This window comes from Alosa alosa, chromosome 13 (assembly GCF_017589495.1).
Source record: "Alosa alosa isolate M-15738 ecotype Scorff River chromosome 13, AALO_Geno_1.1, whole genome shotgun sequence".
NCBI classification, from domain to species: Eukaryota; Metazoa; Chordata; class Actinopteri; order Clupeiformes; family Clupeidae; genus Alosa; species Alosa alosa.
Window position 1 is genome coordinate 34,177,073 of NC_063201.1, and position 21,549 is coordinate 34,198,621.

The 21,549-nt window shown below is 39.3% G+C and overlaps 1 protein-coding gene across 1 annotated transcript in view; it reads left to right on the forward strand.

Annotated features, from left to right (window-relative positions):
- The first annotated feature begins 474 nt into the window (after positions 1–474).
- crppa (CDP-L-ribitol pyrophosphorylase A) overlaps positions 475–21,549 on the forward strand; it is a 96,403-nt gene continuing 75,328 nt past the window's right edge. The window contains exons 1-2 of the mRNA XM_048261434.1: positions 475–814; positions 3,278–3,554. Of these exons, the coding sequence (XP_048117391.1) occupies positions 585–814; positions 3,278–3,554 (507 nt within the window). The 5' untranslated portion in view covers positions 475–584. The remainder of the gene's footprint in view (positions 815–3,277; positions 3,555–21,549) is intronic.

Here is a 21,549-nt window from a genome sequence, read left to right on the forward strand (position 1 = left end):
CTTGGATCTGCCCAAGGTTTCTTCCTTGGTAAGGGAGTTTTTCCTTGCCCCTGTTGCTCTTGGGTGCTCCTTGTTGGTGCCCCCCCCCAATTCAATCCGTCCACCTTTCTTTTGCAGCCCACTTCATCTACTAAACCCCTCTTCTACTGCACTTTTTACCCCCCCCCCCACTTTGCACAAATAGACTGACACCAGACATAATTTCACTGCATTTCTTACTTCCAGTAACTATATGCATGTGACAATAAACGCCCTTGTATCCTTGTATCATAAACTAAACACATTTTTGAACATTTAGCCAGTCTTTTTCTAATAAATTATTTATTTTACATAGGTTTATGTTATAGGGTTAGTCAAATCAAAAGTTTGTTTCATTATTCTGAACGATCTCCATTAAACCCAACGTGGTTAGCGGGACTTTTATTTTGAAAGAAAAAGCTAACTTTTAGCGGCCATCCGGTACGAACATTCTATTTTCGCTAGGTTCACGGTGCTTCAGCATCTAGAGCCCGTAACACTGTTGTAAGCGTTAGATAGTTTCTCCCGTTGCTTTTGGATTTCTGCATAGAACATTGTCACGTGGAATGGAGGAACATGAAACATGTTCAGAGAGGACTGTCGAACGACAACGGGATGCGACAAATGAGGACTGTTTGAGCGAGCTCACGAAAGGACGCTGTCCAGTGAATTTCCCTGTAGCTGTAGTTCTGCCAGCCGCTGGCTCCGGCGAGAGAACTGGACTATCAACACCCAAACAATTCTGCAAGATTCTAGGAAGGCCTTTGATAAGTTACACAATTCATGCCTTTGAGAGGTAATTTAATTGTTTCACGGGCATATCATGGTGGTGTGTTGAAGGTGAAACACCCGATTTCGTTCCCTATTGGAATTTGTATTCCCCCTATCTTTAGGCTACGCAGAAACTATAGAGGTTTCCATAGCTGAAAATACGGAACACGTAATGCAGAACAGAGAATACGCACTGTAATCTAGCAACAACGCAAGCTTTTAAATACAGGGGCGTAAAGAAACAGGAATTCCGGGGCAACCAAATCAGGCGCTTCACCAGTCCGCGATTAGCACGTCTCTGGCGGTCCGCTGGCGGGTTGCAGACAAATTACCCAATATTTTGCCACTATTGGTCTAAAATAAGTTTTTCTAAATAACTTTTCTTAACATTCATGACAAGTTACATTTAAAGAGATGGTGGTCCAACGGTGGACCACAAGTACATAGAAGTAGCCTACTTCCTATTGAATTAAAAAATCCAATCAGATCAGACGTATCTTGTGTAATTTCCCTTCTGCAAAGCTCTGAAAATGGCTATGAATTCATTATGTGAAGACATCATCACCTTTGAGGGCTTCTCATTCAAAAAGTATGTGACACAAATTTGTTTCCCCCACTCATGTATTATAAGGTCATGTCCATGTATTAACTTTTTTTTTTTTTTCATCTTCTCATTTCACCACGTGGACAGTTAACAGGATTTTTTTTTTAATTTTTAAAAAGAGTTTCTTCATTCAGATAAGATTTTTGAAAAATCTTGTCTATAAATCCACTGAATTTGTACTGGATTTGCAGTACCACTTTGCACCATGTGGTGCTCTTTTAATACTGTAATGATTTGATAGCGACACACACAGTTGTCCACAGTTGGTTTATTCGTGGAAGCGGGAATCACACACATACCAAGACCAAGATACCATTACATAGGAAACACAAGGGAAGTCAATAAAACAAGCACGATACACGAACAGGGTTGTCACATACAATACACCGGGTAAATCACGTGAGGTAAAACCTAAAGAAAGACTACACAAGCTAACACATACATGACAAGAAAATCCTCTTGCTGCATGTGTGATGACCAGTCAGTCTTATGTGTTTATAATTTACTTGATCAGTTTATTTTCTCTAAATATTTATTTATGTGTAGTATGTTGTTAATGTTGCAATAATTATTTGGAGCGATTCAACTATGAACCATAAACTGTGTGTTTAGATTGGACATGTGCAGCAAACAAGTGACTTATTCTAGATTGACTTCCATTGTATTAAAAGAGCACCACATGTGGTGCAAAGTAGTACTGCAGATCCAGTACCACAGTACCCAAATCTTATCTCAATAAAGAAACTCCGCAACAAACCCAAATTTTGGGCAGATTATGCTCACATACAGAATGATATATGGTAAAATGTTTAATAATCCTGTTAACTGTCCACATTGTGAAATGAGAAGATGAAAACAGCTTTTTGAAAATCAAGCCCAATTTAAAATATGATGAATTTGTGTCACATACTTTTTGAATGAGAAGCCCTCAAAGGTGATGTCTTTTCACATAATGAATTTATAGCCATTTTCAGAGCTTTGCAGAGGGGAAATTACACGTCTGATCTGATTTGGATTTTGAAATTCAATAGGAAAATGTACTTCTATTCACATAGTTTCACTAATGTGTGTGAAATACCAAAAGAACCAATAATAAGTATAAGTATATATACTCTTTTGATCCCGTGAGGGAAATTTGGTCTCTGCATTTAACCCAATCCATGAATTAGTGAAACACAGCACACAGTGAGGTGAAGCACACACTAATCCCGGCGCAGTGAGCTGCCTGCACTCGGGGAGCAGTGAGGGGTTAGGTGCCTTGCTCAAGGGCACTTCAGCCGTGGCCCACTGGTCGGGGCTCGAACCGGCAACCCTCCGGTTACAAGTCCAGAGTGCTAACCAGTGGGCCACGGCTGCCCGTGAATGTTGGAAGTTGAACAAAAAGGATTGTTCACCACGATGCTTAAAATGACTTGAAACTTCAAAGGGCTGTAGTTTTGGAACCATTACTGATACAGATATAGTATTTAAGATCTATGCATAGATTTGGTCTACATCTGTGATTTTTTCAGATTTTTTTGGAGAGGGTGACCTGTCAGCCACTGGGTGATTTGACACAGAATGACCCATAGTTGAATGGAATTGGGTCCATAAAGGAGGTCATCGGAATATAATCTTACAATGGGCAATTTTCATGCACTGTAATAAAAACAAACATCACCAAATTACAATAAAGAAAGTAAATGTAATAAAAAATAAAAATGAATAGAAAATAAAAAAATAATGTAGGCCTATTCATGATCACACACTTTATGCAGATATTACACTTACACTTTATGTTACTATTAGATGAGGTCTGTGTAGTAGGTTGGTAACTTGTATAAGGCATGTATGGATGAATCTGAATTTTGAAATTAATAATACATTTGTTATTTCTTTTTTCAGAGTGTTTTGGATTGACAGTATTGTTGTTGTGGTTGCCAAGGAGAGTCATGACTTGATGACAGACATTATTCAGAAATACAACCACACTAAAGTCAAAATAGTTGAAGGAGGATCAACTAGACACCGGTCCATTTTTAATGGATTGCTGGCCTTCAGTGAACAAGGCTTTGGTCCAAAATTGCAAAAACCAAAGGTGGTAATCATCCATGATGCTGTCCGTCCCTTCCTTGAAGAGGACTTCCTCCTCAAGATAACACTGGCTGCCAACAAACAAGGGGTATACATATACATATATCATCTCTTCATGACCGCTAGCTGCCCATTCCTTTAGCAAACTGTAAAAAACCTGGTCTTTGTAGGCAGCCCAGGTTCCGAAAACTGGAAACAAAGTAGGGACAGCCCCAAACAAAAAATAGTGTTTCCTATGTTGACTTGTGACGGCTCTCCTTTCCTTGCCCCGCTCTCTCTCTCCCTTTCTTTCGCGACGAATCTACCCCTCATCTGCATGCACGTTTAAAGAACACATAAAACAGTTAAGCAAGGATTGTTGTTGGCATAGAAGATGAATGGCTAAATCATGCGTAAATCCGGTTAGATTCATAATCACGCCGCGCAAATTTGTTCAACTGTTGCATTCAAGTTAACTAAGCTCTTTTTTACAACATAGTCAATTGTGATTACCGATCACTGAAATCAGTATCTGCCTTATGCCTTCATGTAGTAAGGGGTGAGGGGCTTTTCATTTGAACCACACCTATAATGTTATATTTTGCATATTCCAGCCAATCCCTTAACTGGACTAAAATGCATATTACAGCCCTTGAATTTGATAACTAGCAACTGAGAAACTTCAGGTAACACAACTGCTGAAACTGCACACCCGGCGAAAAGTTTATTTTTTTATTTTGAACGTCTATTTTTTAAACAATGCACCCAGGGGTATGGTAATTAACAACCTAGGGAGTGGCCTAGCGCAGTGGTTCTCAAATGGGGGTACGTGAAGGCACTCCAGGGGGTACGTGAGATTTTAACCCTTTTAACCTAGAAGCCGATTGACGCAAAGTGCGTCAAAAACACACCCTTTCTTCTCTGTTAAATTGCTCCGCAACTGTTCATAACAGTGAGAAGCCTTTATTGTGTTACAGAGCAGAAGTGGGGCTTTCCAACGAGACCACGCACTTGTCTGTACGTTAACGTATGAAGATAAAAAAAAAATCATGAAATGAAATCAAATTGCATCATATTTACAGTCTCTGCGTCCCTGCGCACCTATTACTCACGTTTAAATTACTCGCAAACCTGTGAATGCATAGATATGGCAAGCATATCAGATGAAAGAGGAGACACAGGGCTATCCATTGGTACCAAGTATGTCGATCCTTCTGGCTTATGAAAACAGACAAAGTGACTGCAAAATAATGTCATGTACAAAAACCAATGCTGCACACCCATTACTCTCGTTTGAATTACTCGCGGACCTGTGATAGAAATGCCACGCATGTCAGATGAAAGAGGAGACACGGAGCTATCATTTGATAGCAAGTAAATCCTTCTGGGTTATGAAACAGACGAAGTGACGGCAAAATAATAACTTCATATAGCTCGACTTACCTCACTTTTTTGTCTGTTTTTGTGGCAAAGCATGTTTATAATCCAAGGCTATTGTGTGTTTCTCTATGGCAAAGTAATAGTAGGCCTAATAGTAAGGCATAATCCGGTTTTGAGATCCTAGCAAATTCCTGCATGGCATTCAATTCAAGGCTCACATTGCATCCCAATTTGTTCGACAAAGAAACACCTTTTTTGCCTTTACTTTGTTCATGGCAATGCAGTAAAAAGTTGTAGAGAATCATGAGTGCAGACAGGCACACACAGGCTAACACGTAAACTCGGGTCAAGTCAGGTCAGATCAGTTTGTGGTACAGATATGGAGCGCAGAAAGGTCATTTTTAATCACTAAATAAAAAAAGGCATTTATTTCTGTAAGGCGCACACCACATATGTCTGTAAATTGCTCAGCCCCAGAGAATCCCTCCACCGTGGCAATGATATTGCCAGATTCAGGACGGTTTGCCCTACACACACATGAAATGCATGTAGAGCTATTTTTTATAATACGCTTTTTATATTTTAATTCTTTAAAAATCAAAATAAAATCAATGCTAGTACTAATACATGAAAAAAATAAAGTATACATATATTTAAAAAGTAGACTCCATGCAAAAATACTTTAAAAACAATTATTTAATAAATATTTTAGGAAAATGTAAGTTCATAAAATGAATTTTATATTTCAGTAGGCTATTCAATTTAATTATCCTAAAAACCCAGAGTCACCCCCATACCAGGATGGTTCGAACCAACCTGTTACATGCAGTGGCGCAAAAAGTGGGTATGCGCTATATGCGGCGCATGGGGGCACCAAAGCGATGGTAAAAAAAATAAAATAATATATTTGGTATTTTCTATATGTACAGTTAAGAATTGACACTTCATTCACCATCAAGGTGATTCACGCAGCTGGGTGAAATGTAAGTACAACTGCAGCCGCAGGGGCAGCATAGTCCGCTGTATGCGTTCCACGGTCGAACCGACGGAGCATTCGACAGCAAGGGCTGTGATTGGCCGAAGTTTTCAGTGCGTTTCTCTGTGTTTTTAGCAGCCCCTGCAACATGCTAGTCCACTGTAGCCTATAAGCTTTGTACATAATGTTAAACATAGTTTTTGATTCAGTGGCAAGATGTCTTGATTGTACAGTGCCTGTCTCTCAGTAATGTTTTAAAATGAGAGCTTGGTCAGCTGGCAGTAGGCTACTTTGTCGGTAGTCATGAGAAGTCCGCTTGCTAACAGAACATAAATATGCTGCCCAGAAACCTTGTGAATAGTTCTGATTTGTTTTACTACACTAACGAGGTTAAATATAGCCTTTGCCTACAGCATCTCCTTAACAGTAATGTTAACAAAATGACAGCATTCATATGACAAAGGAAAACGAATTCGGTCACTCAAGACTGTGCCACAGCAACCAGTGTAGGCTACAGTCCTACCCAATAGGCCTACTCGAAGCAGACAGCGTTGTCTGGCGGTCGAGTGGGTTAATGCGTGTATTTCCAGAACAGGTCTGCAACTTTCAGGCAGTTCTGAGTTCGAATCTAGGCAGGAGCAGAGCCATAAAAAGGCCTATTTTCATCATTTTTTGCAAGTTGTTGCTCCTGGCAATACTTGTTATAAGACGTTTGGTGATTAGTTGATATCTGTTTTTGGGACACGTTAAACGTTCTTTATAATGGCGCTATCACGGGAGTAAAAACGACTGTTACGCGTTGTTACAACTGTAGGCTACAATGATTGCAATACAAAAATATGCGCATGTTAGTTTAGTTTAGTTAATTTTGTGATGTTTTGCACGTTTCCCCTCATGTGTTTTCAGGTTTGAGGGCTTTTTGGCAAGATTGACCTTGGTTAGACTCTGCATATGTTATTTCTCCGTATGGAAATAAAGTCAATTTTCGACACACGTCTGTTATTAGTTCAATAACAAGTGTTCCTTGTTAAAACATGTGACTAGTGAAACTCAAATGATTTTAGAAATATTTAGCCAAAGCCAAAAGTGTTAGAGAGAAGGCGCCCGGTGCAGCTCAGCTGTCTTCTTAATTTTCTTTATTCTTTAGTAAAAGGTGCAGAACATTATTAAACGTTGACTAACGTTTCGATGTTCGTTAGTCAAAAACATCGACACATCGAAACGTTAGTCAAAGTTTAATAATGTTCTGCACCTTTTACTAAAGAATAAAGAAAATTAAGAAGACATCTGAGCTGGCCTGGTTGCACCGGATTGTCGCCAAACGACTGAAGCGCGGAGAACCCTCCTTTGTCTACCAAAAAGTGTTACTTTGTGCCCCGTGCTCCCCCACTGCTTGTGAAAGAAGGGAGTGGGGGAGGGGGGCTTAACGTGAAAAAGCTTAATGTCCCAAAACGGCAACAAGTCATAATGGTAGGCTACAGGAAGTGGGGGGAGGGTATGGGATGACCAGAGCCGTCTTCGCTGTGCTATTCAGAAAGCATCTTCTATTGTCTTTCCAGGCGCACACAGCTCGTTACCAGGGCCGTTTCAAGGAATTTGGGGGCCCCAAACAAAATGGACATGGAGGCCCCCCCCCACCGCACGCAAAGCCTACAGGAACCACCGCATAGCCATACAGTTTAAGTTCACCCACAGTTTATATAAACACAAAATTTTGACAGTGCAATACTGCAGTTGCATATATATATACTGTGCATTAGTTTTGAACATTTGCAAAAACACCACAGTACCATAAAATCCAATATAAATGTAAAAAAGTGCACAATAACTAAATCCAACATACTTAAACACACACACACACACTCACATTAACATTTTTCAGTTCTAACAAAGCGAGAAAATAAAACACTGCCATCTTATGCAGAAAAAGGATGCATTGTTCAAACTATAAAGAGTGCAGGTTGTATAGCAATTTAAAAATCCAACATAAATACAAGTACACACACACACACACACACACACACACATAAGATTAACCTTTCAGGCCATCTTCATCAGTGGAGGTATCCTTAGGAAGAGCCTGAGGGCTGAGAAATTTAAGCAAAGCACCTTGAGGGAGAAAGAAAAGGTATGTTAGCATTTCCATATTTTGATATTTAGAAGGGATGCAGCTGTTTTCACAACTACCAATGCTTACTGTAAAAACATCCCAAGCTAATGTTATACATTGACCTAGGCCTACTTGTAGCTTAACATAGCATTTAAGCATTCTGCGGTTTGAGAATTAGACAGACGCACCTGATGCTTTAAAGACAGTAAACAGCTGGCGTGCATGAACTACTACTACTACTAGACATGAATGTTCCAGTCTGCTTTGATGCACGGAATTTATCGTGTGGTTTTCCTAACCCCCATTTGGTAAATAGATTATCACGGTCGAATAGTTAGTATAGCAGAGAAGCTATGCCACTTTCATCAAAACCTATTACAAAGCTATAGCAATGTTATGTCATTAAATACGATAAATAGTGATTCTGGAACAGATCTGCGTCTTCCTTATCCCGTTAATAAACATATTACAGTATGTAACCATATTCCATCCGTTCTAAAAAAAAAGTTGCGCTAACTGTTCTAGTTTGTTACAAGCAGCATGGGGCGTCAGCCAGGTAGTTAACATAAACATTTTTTGCTAGGCTAGCCTTCCTGCTGCGACATTACACCATTTGTACAAGACAAGTAGAGCTATTTTATCCAGTGTAATTTATAACTTACCACTATCTTGTTTTTTCTTGTATATTTTCCCCATATGGCCTATCGAGTGCCTTAACAGATAGGCTCTGCTCTTGGGTTTGGCCTCACAGCGAACTCAACCCTCTTGTTGCTCGCAGTTTGTTAAATAAAGCGATGCAGATTACATTATTTATTTCTGATTAATTGCGTCTTTTGATGTCTTTTGCAACATCTGCTTGTTAGGCTGGGCTACTGTCAATGTCCTGTACAGGTAAATGTTCAACAATTGCTGGTGTAGGCCTACAGGCTATAATCAATTAGGGACTGTTCGTTATTTATTTAAGGGGCTACCGGAGGAGTTTTGGGAGTGTTAGTCAAAAAAGACGTGACCCTCCCTCGACAGCAAGACATTTTTCTATGACCCTCCAAAGTGATTGAGAAAAAACGCATGACCTTCCCCAGTCCCAACAATTTATTGATGCCTTCTGTAGGCTACTGGGTCAATTTGGGAGCTTGCATGCTACTACACCTTCCTTGAAATGCCTTGAAAAGGCTGTCGTTTGCACAATGTCACAAATAATCACCGGGACCGAAATAAACAACTTTTCCCGGGTTTATCGCGTATTTTAACTTTTTCCTCACTGTCTTAGGAGGAGCTGCAGGGCCGTATAGCCATTAACATTAGCTGAGTCACTTATTTGGCCATATGGTGTATCATAGGCTACATCAAGAAACCAAATAGTGTAACAAAGGCGAACACTTTAACATGGGAAATTAATTGGGCATGAATCATTGTGCTGAACGGTATTTGTCAATGAGCAGAAACACACACGACATTCAAACTGTTGATAAGATGTGTACTATGGAAACTGGTCTGTAGGCTAACATCGCCATATCCTGACTCTGAAAAAACATTGTCTTGCTTTGCCGCAAACTCAGCAATGAAATAGGCCAGTTTGCAGGTAGCATAGCGTCTTTTTCAATTCATAGAAGGGAGAGCCCAGTCTCTCCTGTGACATTGAGGTGTAAAATAGTTTTTAATAGCCTGTTCAACCCGAAAAGCTTCACCCGATGCCAGTCACTGATCGCAATTTCAAATTTTCGGGGAAGCTTCGTTCAATCTTTTTAAGTTTTAAGTGCAGTAGGCCCCTATCTGCCCCCTTTGGAATTATATCTCGAGCCTATTATAAGGTCCAGTGCGTTATGTCCTGGAATTCGGACGTGCTCAAAAAGAAAAGAAAAAACACTTTTTTTATAGATGGTTATGAGGAGCAATATGAGTCTGAACTCCGTGTCATTCAGACTCAACCCTCTTGTTGCTTTGATATCTTTTTCGTTGTCATTTGAACGTCGGCAAGCAGGCATGTTGCGGTTGCAATTTAAGTGAAATTTCTACAGTAGGCCTACAACATGCATAATGCTTGTTAGGCTGGGCTACTGCCTTGTACAGGTAAATGTTCAACAATTGCTGGTGTGCAGGCTATAATCAATTAGCTAAATCATTTGTCCAGCTGTTTAAAACAAATGTAAATGCAATTCAAATTCAAATGCAAAAGGTGCTTTGATATCTTTTTCTTTTAAACCTCGGCAAGCAGGCATGCTGCGGTTGCAATGAATGAGGATAATTGGTTTTATCTGCGGATTTATTTTTTGCATTATTTTGAATATGACTCTCTCCAGTCTCAACAGCACGTCTACTTTTTCCACACGCATCTAAGTTCTAACACACATCCCCTCTCGTTTTCTCTCTTTCCATCCCTGCGCACAGGGGCTTTCTTAAAGGAGCTGCACCATTTTACAACAATTGCATCTACATTCTCATATTAGAATGTTTTGTCTGTTTAAGTGTACGCTTAAACTACCGTGATCAATTTAAGTTCCCGTGCCCCTGCTGAAAGTCTCATGCGCTTATCGTTACACTATCAAATCTATAAGTAACCGTGACAAATAGGGTATAAGATATATAAACTCACGCTATTGTATTATCATATATGTTTAGTAATGGCTCACTGCGTCATGGAAGCAGTTAAGTCGCATCAAAAATAGTAGTGGCAGAACTCCCAAGTGACACCTTGTGGTTGTTTGTGTCAACTGCAGTTTGTGCCATTTCTGCTGAGAAAATGGGGTGTGTGATTCATGAAGGAACCCATCCAAACTTAACTGGGACCCACTGTAGCTACTGCTGTCCGTTTCTAAATCCTTTCAACATTTTATCAATGTTCTATAACATTTTAGAGGACTAACAGGCTAGAGTAGGCGCCCTATAACATTTTAGAGGACTAACAGGCTAGAGTAGGCGCCCTATCTCATAAGATTCCATCATAGAATTTTGACATAGAAGAGAGAGAGGGGGATGTGAGTGGCTTAGGCGAGCTGATAGGCCGACAGTAGTGAGTTGCCGTCTATGGAAAAAAGGTGGATACAGCAAAAAAAAAAAAAAAATTGTTGACGACTAAAAATAGAAAAAGAAAGAGTGAAAAGGAGATGGCATGTCAAGGGATGCAGGTAAATAAGTGGACGGTGAAAGGCAACAGGTAGGATTTAAAGTGATGACGTCTGTACTTGGAGGCTTGCAAATATGAATGTTAACATACTAACTAGCGTTTGTTAAGGAATGCCGATTGAAACATAGCCTATTCCATTCAGATAGCTAGGTGGCTACCATGCTCATACTGCACTTTTAAAGGAATTATCCGGAGTAAAATGCACTTTAGATCGATTTACGGATGATTGGGAGTACATACGTTGAGTTGACATCCAAATCATGTCATTCGGATGTGTTTTGAGAAAGTTCGATGTTACCGTTTTTAGTCAAAGCTCGTTAGCGTGGAAGTGAGAAGGGCATATTATTGAAGTTGTGCTAATGTGACAAAAATGCATTTCCAGAATACCACAGACCCGACCTACATATTGTTAAAGGGATCACATATTAATCTTTACTGAAATTCAATCTTAAGTTACAATAACAAAGTGACACTAAAGGCTAAATATGTGTGTTGTTGTGTAATTGATATGTGATTTATATTGATACATCACCCCATCAATGACTATCCAAAACAGACCAAACCTGTGAGTAGAACTAGTGCTGACAGTTATAGACAGACACAGATCTGTATCTGGAAACCATACATACAGATACCCTGTCTCTGCTAAGTTACTGAAGCTATCTCTGCCAAGTCACTAAGGCTAAATGAGCTTGATTAGGATTTGTATGGGTGCTCTCCTTGCAACTTATGTTGCTACTAGAAGGATGTTAGTGGCTGTCCATTAAATGGCACTCTCCTTTCTGGTCAGGATATTAATATCAACCCCAATGCCTTCACAACATCATGGATACACTGAAAGGCAGAAATCAGGCCAAGTCCTGACTCACTGTGGACATCAAAGATTGAGGTTTCCCTGGCCCGCAGGACAAACCCAGGTGTGTGCCACATATTGGTAGTACATAGAGGAGCATCCCCTTCATTGTGCAGTACTTCCAGAGGGTAGTAACTTGCTGATGTTCTACCCACAACATTAGAGTGTTTTGGATAGTCATCTACTTGATGGTGCGATGCATCCACATAAATTACACACCAACAGTATATATAACAGGGTTCCCGCGGATCCTTAAAAAGTCTTAAATACAACTTTCGGTTTTTAAGGCCTAAAAAGTCTTAAATTGTCTGGGATGTCTTGAATTTTCGAAAGGGAGGTATTCAATTTGCGTATGGGACCACCAGCGAGTGCAAGAGAGCGAGTGAAATGTCTCCATCAGGTTTTGTGTATTTAGTAATTGTATAAGTGATATGAGGCTACGGGAAAAAGTGTAGTGGTTGCAGAGTGAAGATGTTTTTCACTGGTGTGGTTAAAGGTGTGAAAACGGTAATAATACAGTAGGCTATGAACAAATATGCCTGACGTTTTCGTGCAGAGGTAAGACAGTTGGTAAGCCAGTTCACATTTATTTATTAAATAATCGATTGCGACTGACTGTCCACAAGATCTGCCAGTCAGCTGGAAGGAGCTTGTGATTCACTCATAGGGACTCACAGCAGATACTGCGCAAAATTTTGGTTTATGGCTATCGTTTAGGTGTCCTTTCTATTCATTAACATGAACATGATGACTGACTAAATAAATGACTATGATGTTTAATAAACCATTGTAGGCATACAAGTTATCATTATATCACATCAATTAAGTGTTTTCTGTAGGCTAGGCTACTGTGTGACATGCTTTAGGTTACAGCATATAAATCAACAATAGGCTATCAACACGTTTGCAGTATCACTGTTGCAGAAATCACATACAAGAAGGCATCCTCTTGATTGTTTGTACATTTTTGCACATTCCAACATTAGGAAGCAGCACGAGGAAACTTGTCGTTTTTCTGCCTTATTTTCTAACTACTTTTACGAGTCTGCAGTATCACTGAGTACAGCTGTTACAAGAGGGTCTGGCGTCCCATTGTACCACGGACCAAGGAACCACGGACTGACATAAAAAGAAGACAAACGTTTTCGCAGTCAGGAGGAAATGTACATGTTAAGTTGATCTTTCCAGCGTGTGTTGCTGGCCTAGCCTAGGGAAGAAAATATCTGTCTAAGTTATAATACCTGTAATATCTGTCAGCAGCTTTCTTGCCAGCGTTTCCCAGTAGGCCTAGCCTACTTCGCAAAAGTTGTGAAATATAACATATTTTTTGAATGTCGGCGAATGAACGGCGACTGGCTACATAAAAAAAAAACATGCGTTCATAATACGTGCGTGTTTGAGATGAAACCAGCAGTTTTCAGCAGGATCATGCCAGGAGGACCTCTTAATTTAAAACAAGTCAATGGTTTTACAATGTTTCAGTCAAGCTTTGATTGGTTTAGATACAACTGGTTTGCAAAATGTAAAGTAGTGGATTAACTTTAATTTGCTGTGCTGCATGGGACAACAGATGCACATACTAAATTATATAAAGTAGGCCTATTAAAATATTTAAATAGCGTAGCCTAACTTTGAAAAAAATATTGAAGGGAATCCAGTCCAGTGTCTTTGGCAAGTAGCCTAGTCTACTACAGACACAGGTGAAGAACAGTCAGCCTCAGCCAGTAAGCACAACCAGATATGTACAGCCAGCTTCAAAAGCAAGCAGCCCAGACCCTAAAATTGGGCATTTATAGCTGTGAAGGTAATTCACACACAATTATTTATTTTTTCGCCAAAATATATTTGGTAACTTCTGTAGACATCCAAAATGGGGTGGGGGTTAAAATTAGTAGAAAAACTATTGCATAAAACAGTTTTAAGTTGTCGTATGTATCTTTTTGCCGTGGTATAGTCTTACTTTTTTCATTTAGATCTCTTGAAAAGGTCTAAAAAGTCTTTAAAATGTGCAGATACCCTGATATAACCGTTAGTGTCACTGTCACTTTATTGTAATTTCAGATTGAATTTCAGTAAGGATTAATATGTGATATCTTTACAAATATGTGGGCCAGGGAGGTGGCATTCTGGAAATGCACTGTAGGAAATGTAACATCAGTTAGCACACCTTGTGTTGTTTTGCTTTAGTTGTTTGTGTTTTTTTTGGGGGGGAGGGCGCCAATATTGTTGTTGCATACCCCTCAAAAATCTGTAGCTACGCCCCTGGTCACATGCCACCCGCCATCACCTGTCAATCACTGTCAAAACTCAAACGATGGAGTCGTGGTTGAAGCATATAGCGGTAATTCTTGTGCGCTGGTTAGGGGGTACTTGGCTGAAAAAATATTTCACAGGGGTACATCACTGAAAAAAGGTTGAGAACCACTGGCCTAGTGCATTGTTAAATCGCTATTGTACACCACCTAAAACACATTACACCACTGACCAAGAGAAACCTGGTCAGAAGTCTATGGTGAGTTGTTTATATGTTATTATGACCGCCGCGCAGAGAAGGTTTAGTCAGATTTTTTTCATTTTTTTCTTTTTTGCATGGCCAATTTTCTGTCAAGGGTTCCCAGGACACTGAAAGACCAGGGTGCACGAAACTTGGTGGGCATATAGCCCCACAAGGATAGCATGGAACCATTGTTTTTCGTTTTGATCTGTAGCCCCCCCGCTGGACTGGAAAGGAGGGTAGGGCGGACACAGTTTTCTGTGAATATCTTGAGAACCACAGGGTTTAGGAGGGCCACCTTTTTTTGTATGTTGATCTTAAGGGGCCATGTCAACCCATTCCATAACCACTCATTTCATGTATAGCGCCACCTAGTTAAAAATTAAAAAGCAAAAATATTAGGTGTTGTAATCACAATATCTCTGGCTGACATGGTCAAAACTGCACGAAATTGAAAGTGTAGGATCATTATGACACCCTCTGAATGCATGCCAAGTTTCGTGGACTTTCGTTCATGGGGGGGCCATACAATAAATAAATAAATAAAAAACATGAATAAATTTATGTGCACATTTAGTGACCGTACAACAACAGAGTTTTCTGTGAATATCTTGAGAACCATAGGGCCTAGGATGACCATTTTTTTGCATATGTTTGCCTCCAGGGGTCATGTTAACCCATTCCATATGCACACATGTGCATAAACAGATATTCACACTCTCACATACATTCGGTCCGACCGGTTGTGGATGCTGGCTGGTGTCTTGTTTGTGCGATACACTACAGACTGTACATTTAACAATTATTTATTAAACAGTTAGCAAAGTAATAACACCAAACAAACTATACAACAGTACACAAATATTTCAAAATATTTGTGTAATTTGTGCAATTTTAACAAAGACTATTACAAACTATAGAACAAATGCAAAAGAAAGTGCAACACAACAAAATGTGCAAATGTGATCAGTCACTACAAGCCATCCTCCTTGGCTTTACACTCACCTTCTTAAAAAGACGTGCAAGTCAACACTGCGCTAGGCACAGGTGGCCGTTTACTCGGCCGCTCTTTCGCTCAAATTCGTGTCAGGTCGCACCACCTGCTCCACTTAAAAATCATCCCACTGCAGTGAAATCACTCCATGCTCGCTCCAATTTAAAAGAGGGAGAAATAATCTACAAGCCGAATTACTGTTTTTTGCAGTAGCCTGCTAGTAGGCTACACATTATTTCTTAAAAGTTATTTCTCCACTACTGGCTCAGATGGATGTGATTGAAGCTAGGCGGAGCTAAGCAGAACGAAATTCATCTGGCTAGGGTCAGGTTAGTTCGGTAGAGCATTGGTTCTTAAAGTGGGGTCCGCAGCACATTGTCAGGGGGTCCCTGACAAAGTTTGCTACAAAATATGAAATTGTCTTATATGGCGAAAAATGCTACAGTATCAGTATTTGCCCAATTGATCTGCTGATACGTTACATCAATACGTCAAAACACTACTATTAATTAACCGCCAACAAAATTAAAGTTTTGTGAAGCAAACACTATGTGTTCAACACAATAGGCCTACATTTGACAAAGAAACAACAATCCTTAAAAAATCCTACATACCGTCAAAGTTTGCTAACATGACTATTGTGGTATTAGCACTCTATGAAATAATGTATCTAGGCTAATCTATATTTTAAATAAGCTATGGAAACAATAAGTCAATATATTAGAGATAGTGTGAGTAACACTGGAATGGACATTACAGTTATTTAGTAACTGTAACTAATTACTGAAATTTGAATTGTAGGCTAATGCGTTACCCCAAGAAAAATATATATACAAAACCTAACAGCAGCATTTACCTATCTAATTTAAACTTATTAAAGTTAATCAGAGTGCGAACTTTCAGAAGTAGTTCATGACTTTCCTTTTCACTAAGGTATGAAAATAAAGTGGCAGAAGCTAATCCTCTAGTCATTTTTCAACATCAGAAAGACAAGAGAATATACTCAAATTAAATAAAAAGAAAGTGAATGTCTATAAACACTACAGTAGGTACTTACCTAATGCCTATATTTACAGTTAAAACAATGATTAAAAGGTTCTAATCAACTGAAAATGTGACAAACATGCTTGGACAAATACTAGTGCTGGGCGGTATACCGGTTCACACCGTATACCAGTGTATATTTTCGTTATGATATGCGACAGTGTTTCAGACGGTACTTTTTTCGCACGCACGCATGGTGCCACTGCGAGGCATAGTGAGGGTAACACAAAACACCTTAAGTTTTTCCCTTGAAGTATGACCCTTAAGGCTTAATTTCTCCTGAGGTAAGGGGTTTATTTAAGGGTGTTGCACAGAATACCTTTAAATTGTTTCTTTAGTTAAGGAAAAACGTTAAGGGATACTGCATTGAAAGAGATTTACCGTCACAAAATTCTATTGAGATTGTTCAACAGCTGTAGCTAGCTAGTTGGTGATGTCGTTAGCAACCCACCGAACACAGTGAAGTTTAATGATCTTATCATTCATCTCACCTCATCTCATCCCGCTGAAATTATCCAGGTGGCAAGTAAAGCATGTTATAGACATGCACTGAGCAATAGCTGGCTAGTTAGAAATTATGCTGACTGTCATCAGTGCACCAAAACAAACTTTTTTGTTAATGTTTTGCCTAACGAACCGAATCGAAGCTCATGGCAGGCTAACAAGACATCACATCCACATGAAGTTAACGTTAGTCTACCACTAACGTCATGTAGGCTAAACCACACAAGGCATGTTTCTGATAGGCCTATTTGACAGCGTAAGCATATTAGCAGAGAGGTTTTATTTTAAATTGTATAATTTTCAAAAAATTATAATTATTGCAGGTTGCACTACTCTTTGTATTGGTTTTATACAAGATGTTTGTGAAATTTGCACAGTAAAAGTTCTGTATTTTGACTGCAATTGTCTTTGCATTCTGATTAGATTCTTCATTAGAATCATGAGTGGCTCTTTGTAAACAGCATCATTTTCTGGGGCCATGCAAAACTGCATTACCACTAGTGTGGAATTATTCTACATCATGACAGTACAATAGACCATAGTCAATGTACCATAGTTCCTCTCTCAACCTGTAGAAAATGCTGTGAACAATAAAAATACCGTCATATACCTTGAAACCGTAAGAATTTTGAAAAATACTATATATATATATATATATATATATATATATATACCTATAAAATATATATATATATAAATACCTATATATACATAATATACATTTTTGGTCATACCGCCCAGCACTAACAAAGACCCATGGTTTTTGCCCCCACGTACAGTATGGAGGATGGTAAGATAGGCAAAAAATTCCATAAGAACCACTGTTAGAGAGTTACAGACAAAGGTATCATCTTGGGGTCACCAAGTCCCCAAAATTGTTTTCAAAAGTGACCTCACTGCTAATAGATTATTTAGAGGCCATGCCAGGTAAAAGCCTTCCAGTCATTTAATTACCAATGTAAACAGTAGGAGTTACTGAGTGACAGTGAAAATTGCGCTCTTTGGCTAGAAACACTTTAAGGTGTGTTTGTTGTACATAGCCTTGGGAACCTAATTAAGGTGCATGGTGTCATGAACACCAAGAAAAAAACTGAAAATTTTTAAAGGAAATCTGTCATTCTCTGTCAAGACACCTGACGTACCACACGTACCAAACCCATCTTTTTTTTCCTCCGTCTTCCCTGGAACCGTATCAAGAATATTTGCGTCCAAACGAATCCATCTCAACACGACTCAACACGTTACTTCATACCCCAGGCCTATAGGTGGCACTGTGTCTACAGAAATTCACCAAAACTTGCAAAACTTGCGCTTTAAAAACAGACAGAATAGGCTCTGGCCGAAATGGCTAGTGCAAGGGAAACCAGAATTGGTTGTGTGGACTGATGGTGAACTGTCAACTGTAAAACTAATAAACTTTATTTTACGGTTTGTGAAGGGTGCAGTCCCGTCCTTTATTTGCCTAACGCAGGTAGGCCTACTAATCACCTTTACTTTCTTTGGTTGTAGGATAGTTTTGGCTATCACCGCAATTAGGCTACTAAACGCAAGGCTTACCCAAGTTCTAGGCTATTCTGTCGCCACATTTATAATATTGCTATAAAACCTTTGTTAGTAACAGTCAATACTTTTGCCTGCATCAAATTGTGCATTCGCATTCAGTGTGCTACCATCGGCTTAACGTGAGTTCTAAGCGTCTTTGTATGCTTATATCTGATTTTACTCGACTGTGAATGCATGTATATATGTTGTAAGACATGTAAAATAAATGAATGACACTGGCACTCACGCACAAATTAATGTAGCCTAAACTTACACCAAGACTTTCCTAATAACTTAAGTTCTCTCAGCGTCACTGACAGTAGCTAGAATGCATAAAAAAACACCGGGAAAAACAGTGTTCAGTCCACCAAGTCATAAGCTATCGGCGCTGCGCAGCATCAGTTGTGATATTTATCTTAACAGAGTGTAATCGTAGGTAATTGTTAGGCAATACTATAAGTGCAAGTCCAGGGCAGCTGAGGTGTGGCGATGACATCATCGATACGCAAGCAGGATGTGCGGTTTAAGCTGTCTAAACGAACTCAAAGCGGACTCACGGTTTCAGATTTCTCCACTCTGGGACCAGGTTTCAGAAAAGTGCGGTTTCGGGCAGTGCGTTTACAGGATTCGTTTGGACGCTCGGCCAAGACGAAGCAAAACCTCTGCGTTTAACCTAGAAAGCGTCTCCGTGTGGACAGTGGGTCATGAACAGTGTTGGGAGTAGCGCGTTACAAAGTAATTCCACTACTTTTAAGCATGTAACAAAGTAAAAAAAAGTAACACATTTTTTTTTTTTTGGGAGTAACACAATTACAATTACTGAAATTGAAATGAGTTTGTTACTTGTGTTAAGACAAGGGGTCCTATCATGACAGTCTAAAGCGCATTGTCACTCGTCAAAAGCTATTCAAATTTAGTAGGATGTCCAGTCCACATTGGGAGTGTTTTCGTTATCAAACATCGAGCGCATGGCGCAACAAGGTGTTCCTACAGTGTAGATTTCTTAATCAGTCATGGGTGTGAGTTGTAACATTATTTAAACCAATGAGAATGACATCTGTCATTCCCTTTAATGGTGCAATGCGTAATGTCAAAGAATGTATCGGTATTTTGACAGACAACGGCGCATTTGAAGGAGGCTGCTTGTGAGACCGTATGGAATAGTCATTCCACTAAACCATGCTTTACTGAAGCCTTCACGCATTTGCACTCGTCTATTTGAACTCATAGGCAAAGTGAAACTAACTTCACCATGGTGTCAGTCAACGGCAAGACAGTTATATGCAGTAACTTTCACTATTGACTGACAATGGGTTACCATCGAAAACATAGGCTGGAAAAAAGCAACACTTACCCTAATAACTACTTACTAGTTAGCTACTTACTAATAACTACTCATAATGAGATGTAATTCGTAATATCTTTATTCTAATTATGTTTCCCATTGTAATCGTGCAATTTGTAATGTTTTGCATGGACGTGTGCTGGTGTGTGTTCATGGATGATAGAAGGATGGTGCGTTGTGCACCCGCCAATATGACTGTTGACAATGCACTCTTAAAATAACATATAAACAACTCGCCACAGACTTCTGACCAGGTTTCTCTTGGTCAGTGGTAGGGCTGGGCGATATGGCTGAAAACTGTATCACAGTATAAGTATTTCATATCAGTCGATATCGATAATTATTGATTTTTTTTTAATTTTTTTATCTATTTCAGATAAGGACCAGAAGGGAAAAAAAAGTTTTTTTTTTTTTTTTTTTTTAAATTAAACACTTTTATTTTAAACTTAACCTTCCTCTGATTTTATTCACCTCAGTTATCAATCAAAGCAAACAGGGAAAAGAAATAGCAACACAATCATGAAAAACACTCAAATAAATAAATGTGCACATAAGTCTGAATGAAAAGCAGCACTGGTTGAAGCCTGGAAATATTGTAAACAAAGTAGCTTAATTTGCTAGTTTATCATAGTTTACTGGTAAGACTTTCCCCACGTGTGTTTAAGATTCAAATGAATACTTTTTCTCCTTGGGACAGGCCCGTTTGAGTCTTGGAAAATACTTTTCCATTTGCATCGGGATTGAGATGATTAACTTAGTAGTCAATTTGAATGCAACAGTTTTGAACAAATTCGTGCAGCGTGCTAATGATGCTAACCGGATTTAATAGCAATTTAGCCAGTTGTCTTGCACGATTGTGAATGTTTGAATTACATGTGCATGCTGAGGAGGGATGCGCCTGTTAAGAAGGGAGAGAGAGAGAGAGTGCACGGGGCAGGGACTCATTGAGAGTCTGTCTTGAGGTAGGCCTACTTCTATCGCCTACTCTGGCAGAGTTGCACATACAATGCAAGATATATTTAGCCTATTTATTTATTTATTTATTTATTTATTTATTCATTCATTCATTCAGGGTGCAAAATACTGCCCAAGATGACAGACGCACATTTGCTGCTTCTGATCTAACGTCTCCCGACCTTAGCTGTGTTTCCCATGATTGTATTTCATGTTTCGATTGCAGATGCATTCTTTACAGCAGCCTCCTCACAATCCTCCTTATTTCAGATTTAAAACACGGAAGAGTGCATTAGGTTACAATTTAAATGGACATGTTAAATGCCTTTTCCCTTTAGTTTCTATCTTAAGTCCCTGTAGTGGGGTAAGCCCCACTACAGTAACATTGCATTGTTGTTTATCTCTCTGCTCTTTTTCGCCTATTGCGCAAAAGCCTCGTTATATCAATTTCACATTCTTACAACATAGCCACAACACAACACCAATAGGCCTACATATATAGCCTTGGCACAGGGAAGCGCACGTTTAACTCACAACAGGTTGAGCACCGTAACCTTCTGCATAGTGTGCGACAATATCCCCAAACTCTCGGATGCACATTAGAACTTATTTTGGTAGGTCAGTCACTTGTGCAGCGCAGGCTTTTCCTAAACTGATGGTGCTTAAAATGCTATACAACTGTGTTCAAAGCAGGATGAGGACAACCTAAGGTTGTGTGTGTGTGTACAAAATTGAGCAGCAATAACCACTTTGAAAATAGGCCATTTAACATTGTTTCACATTG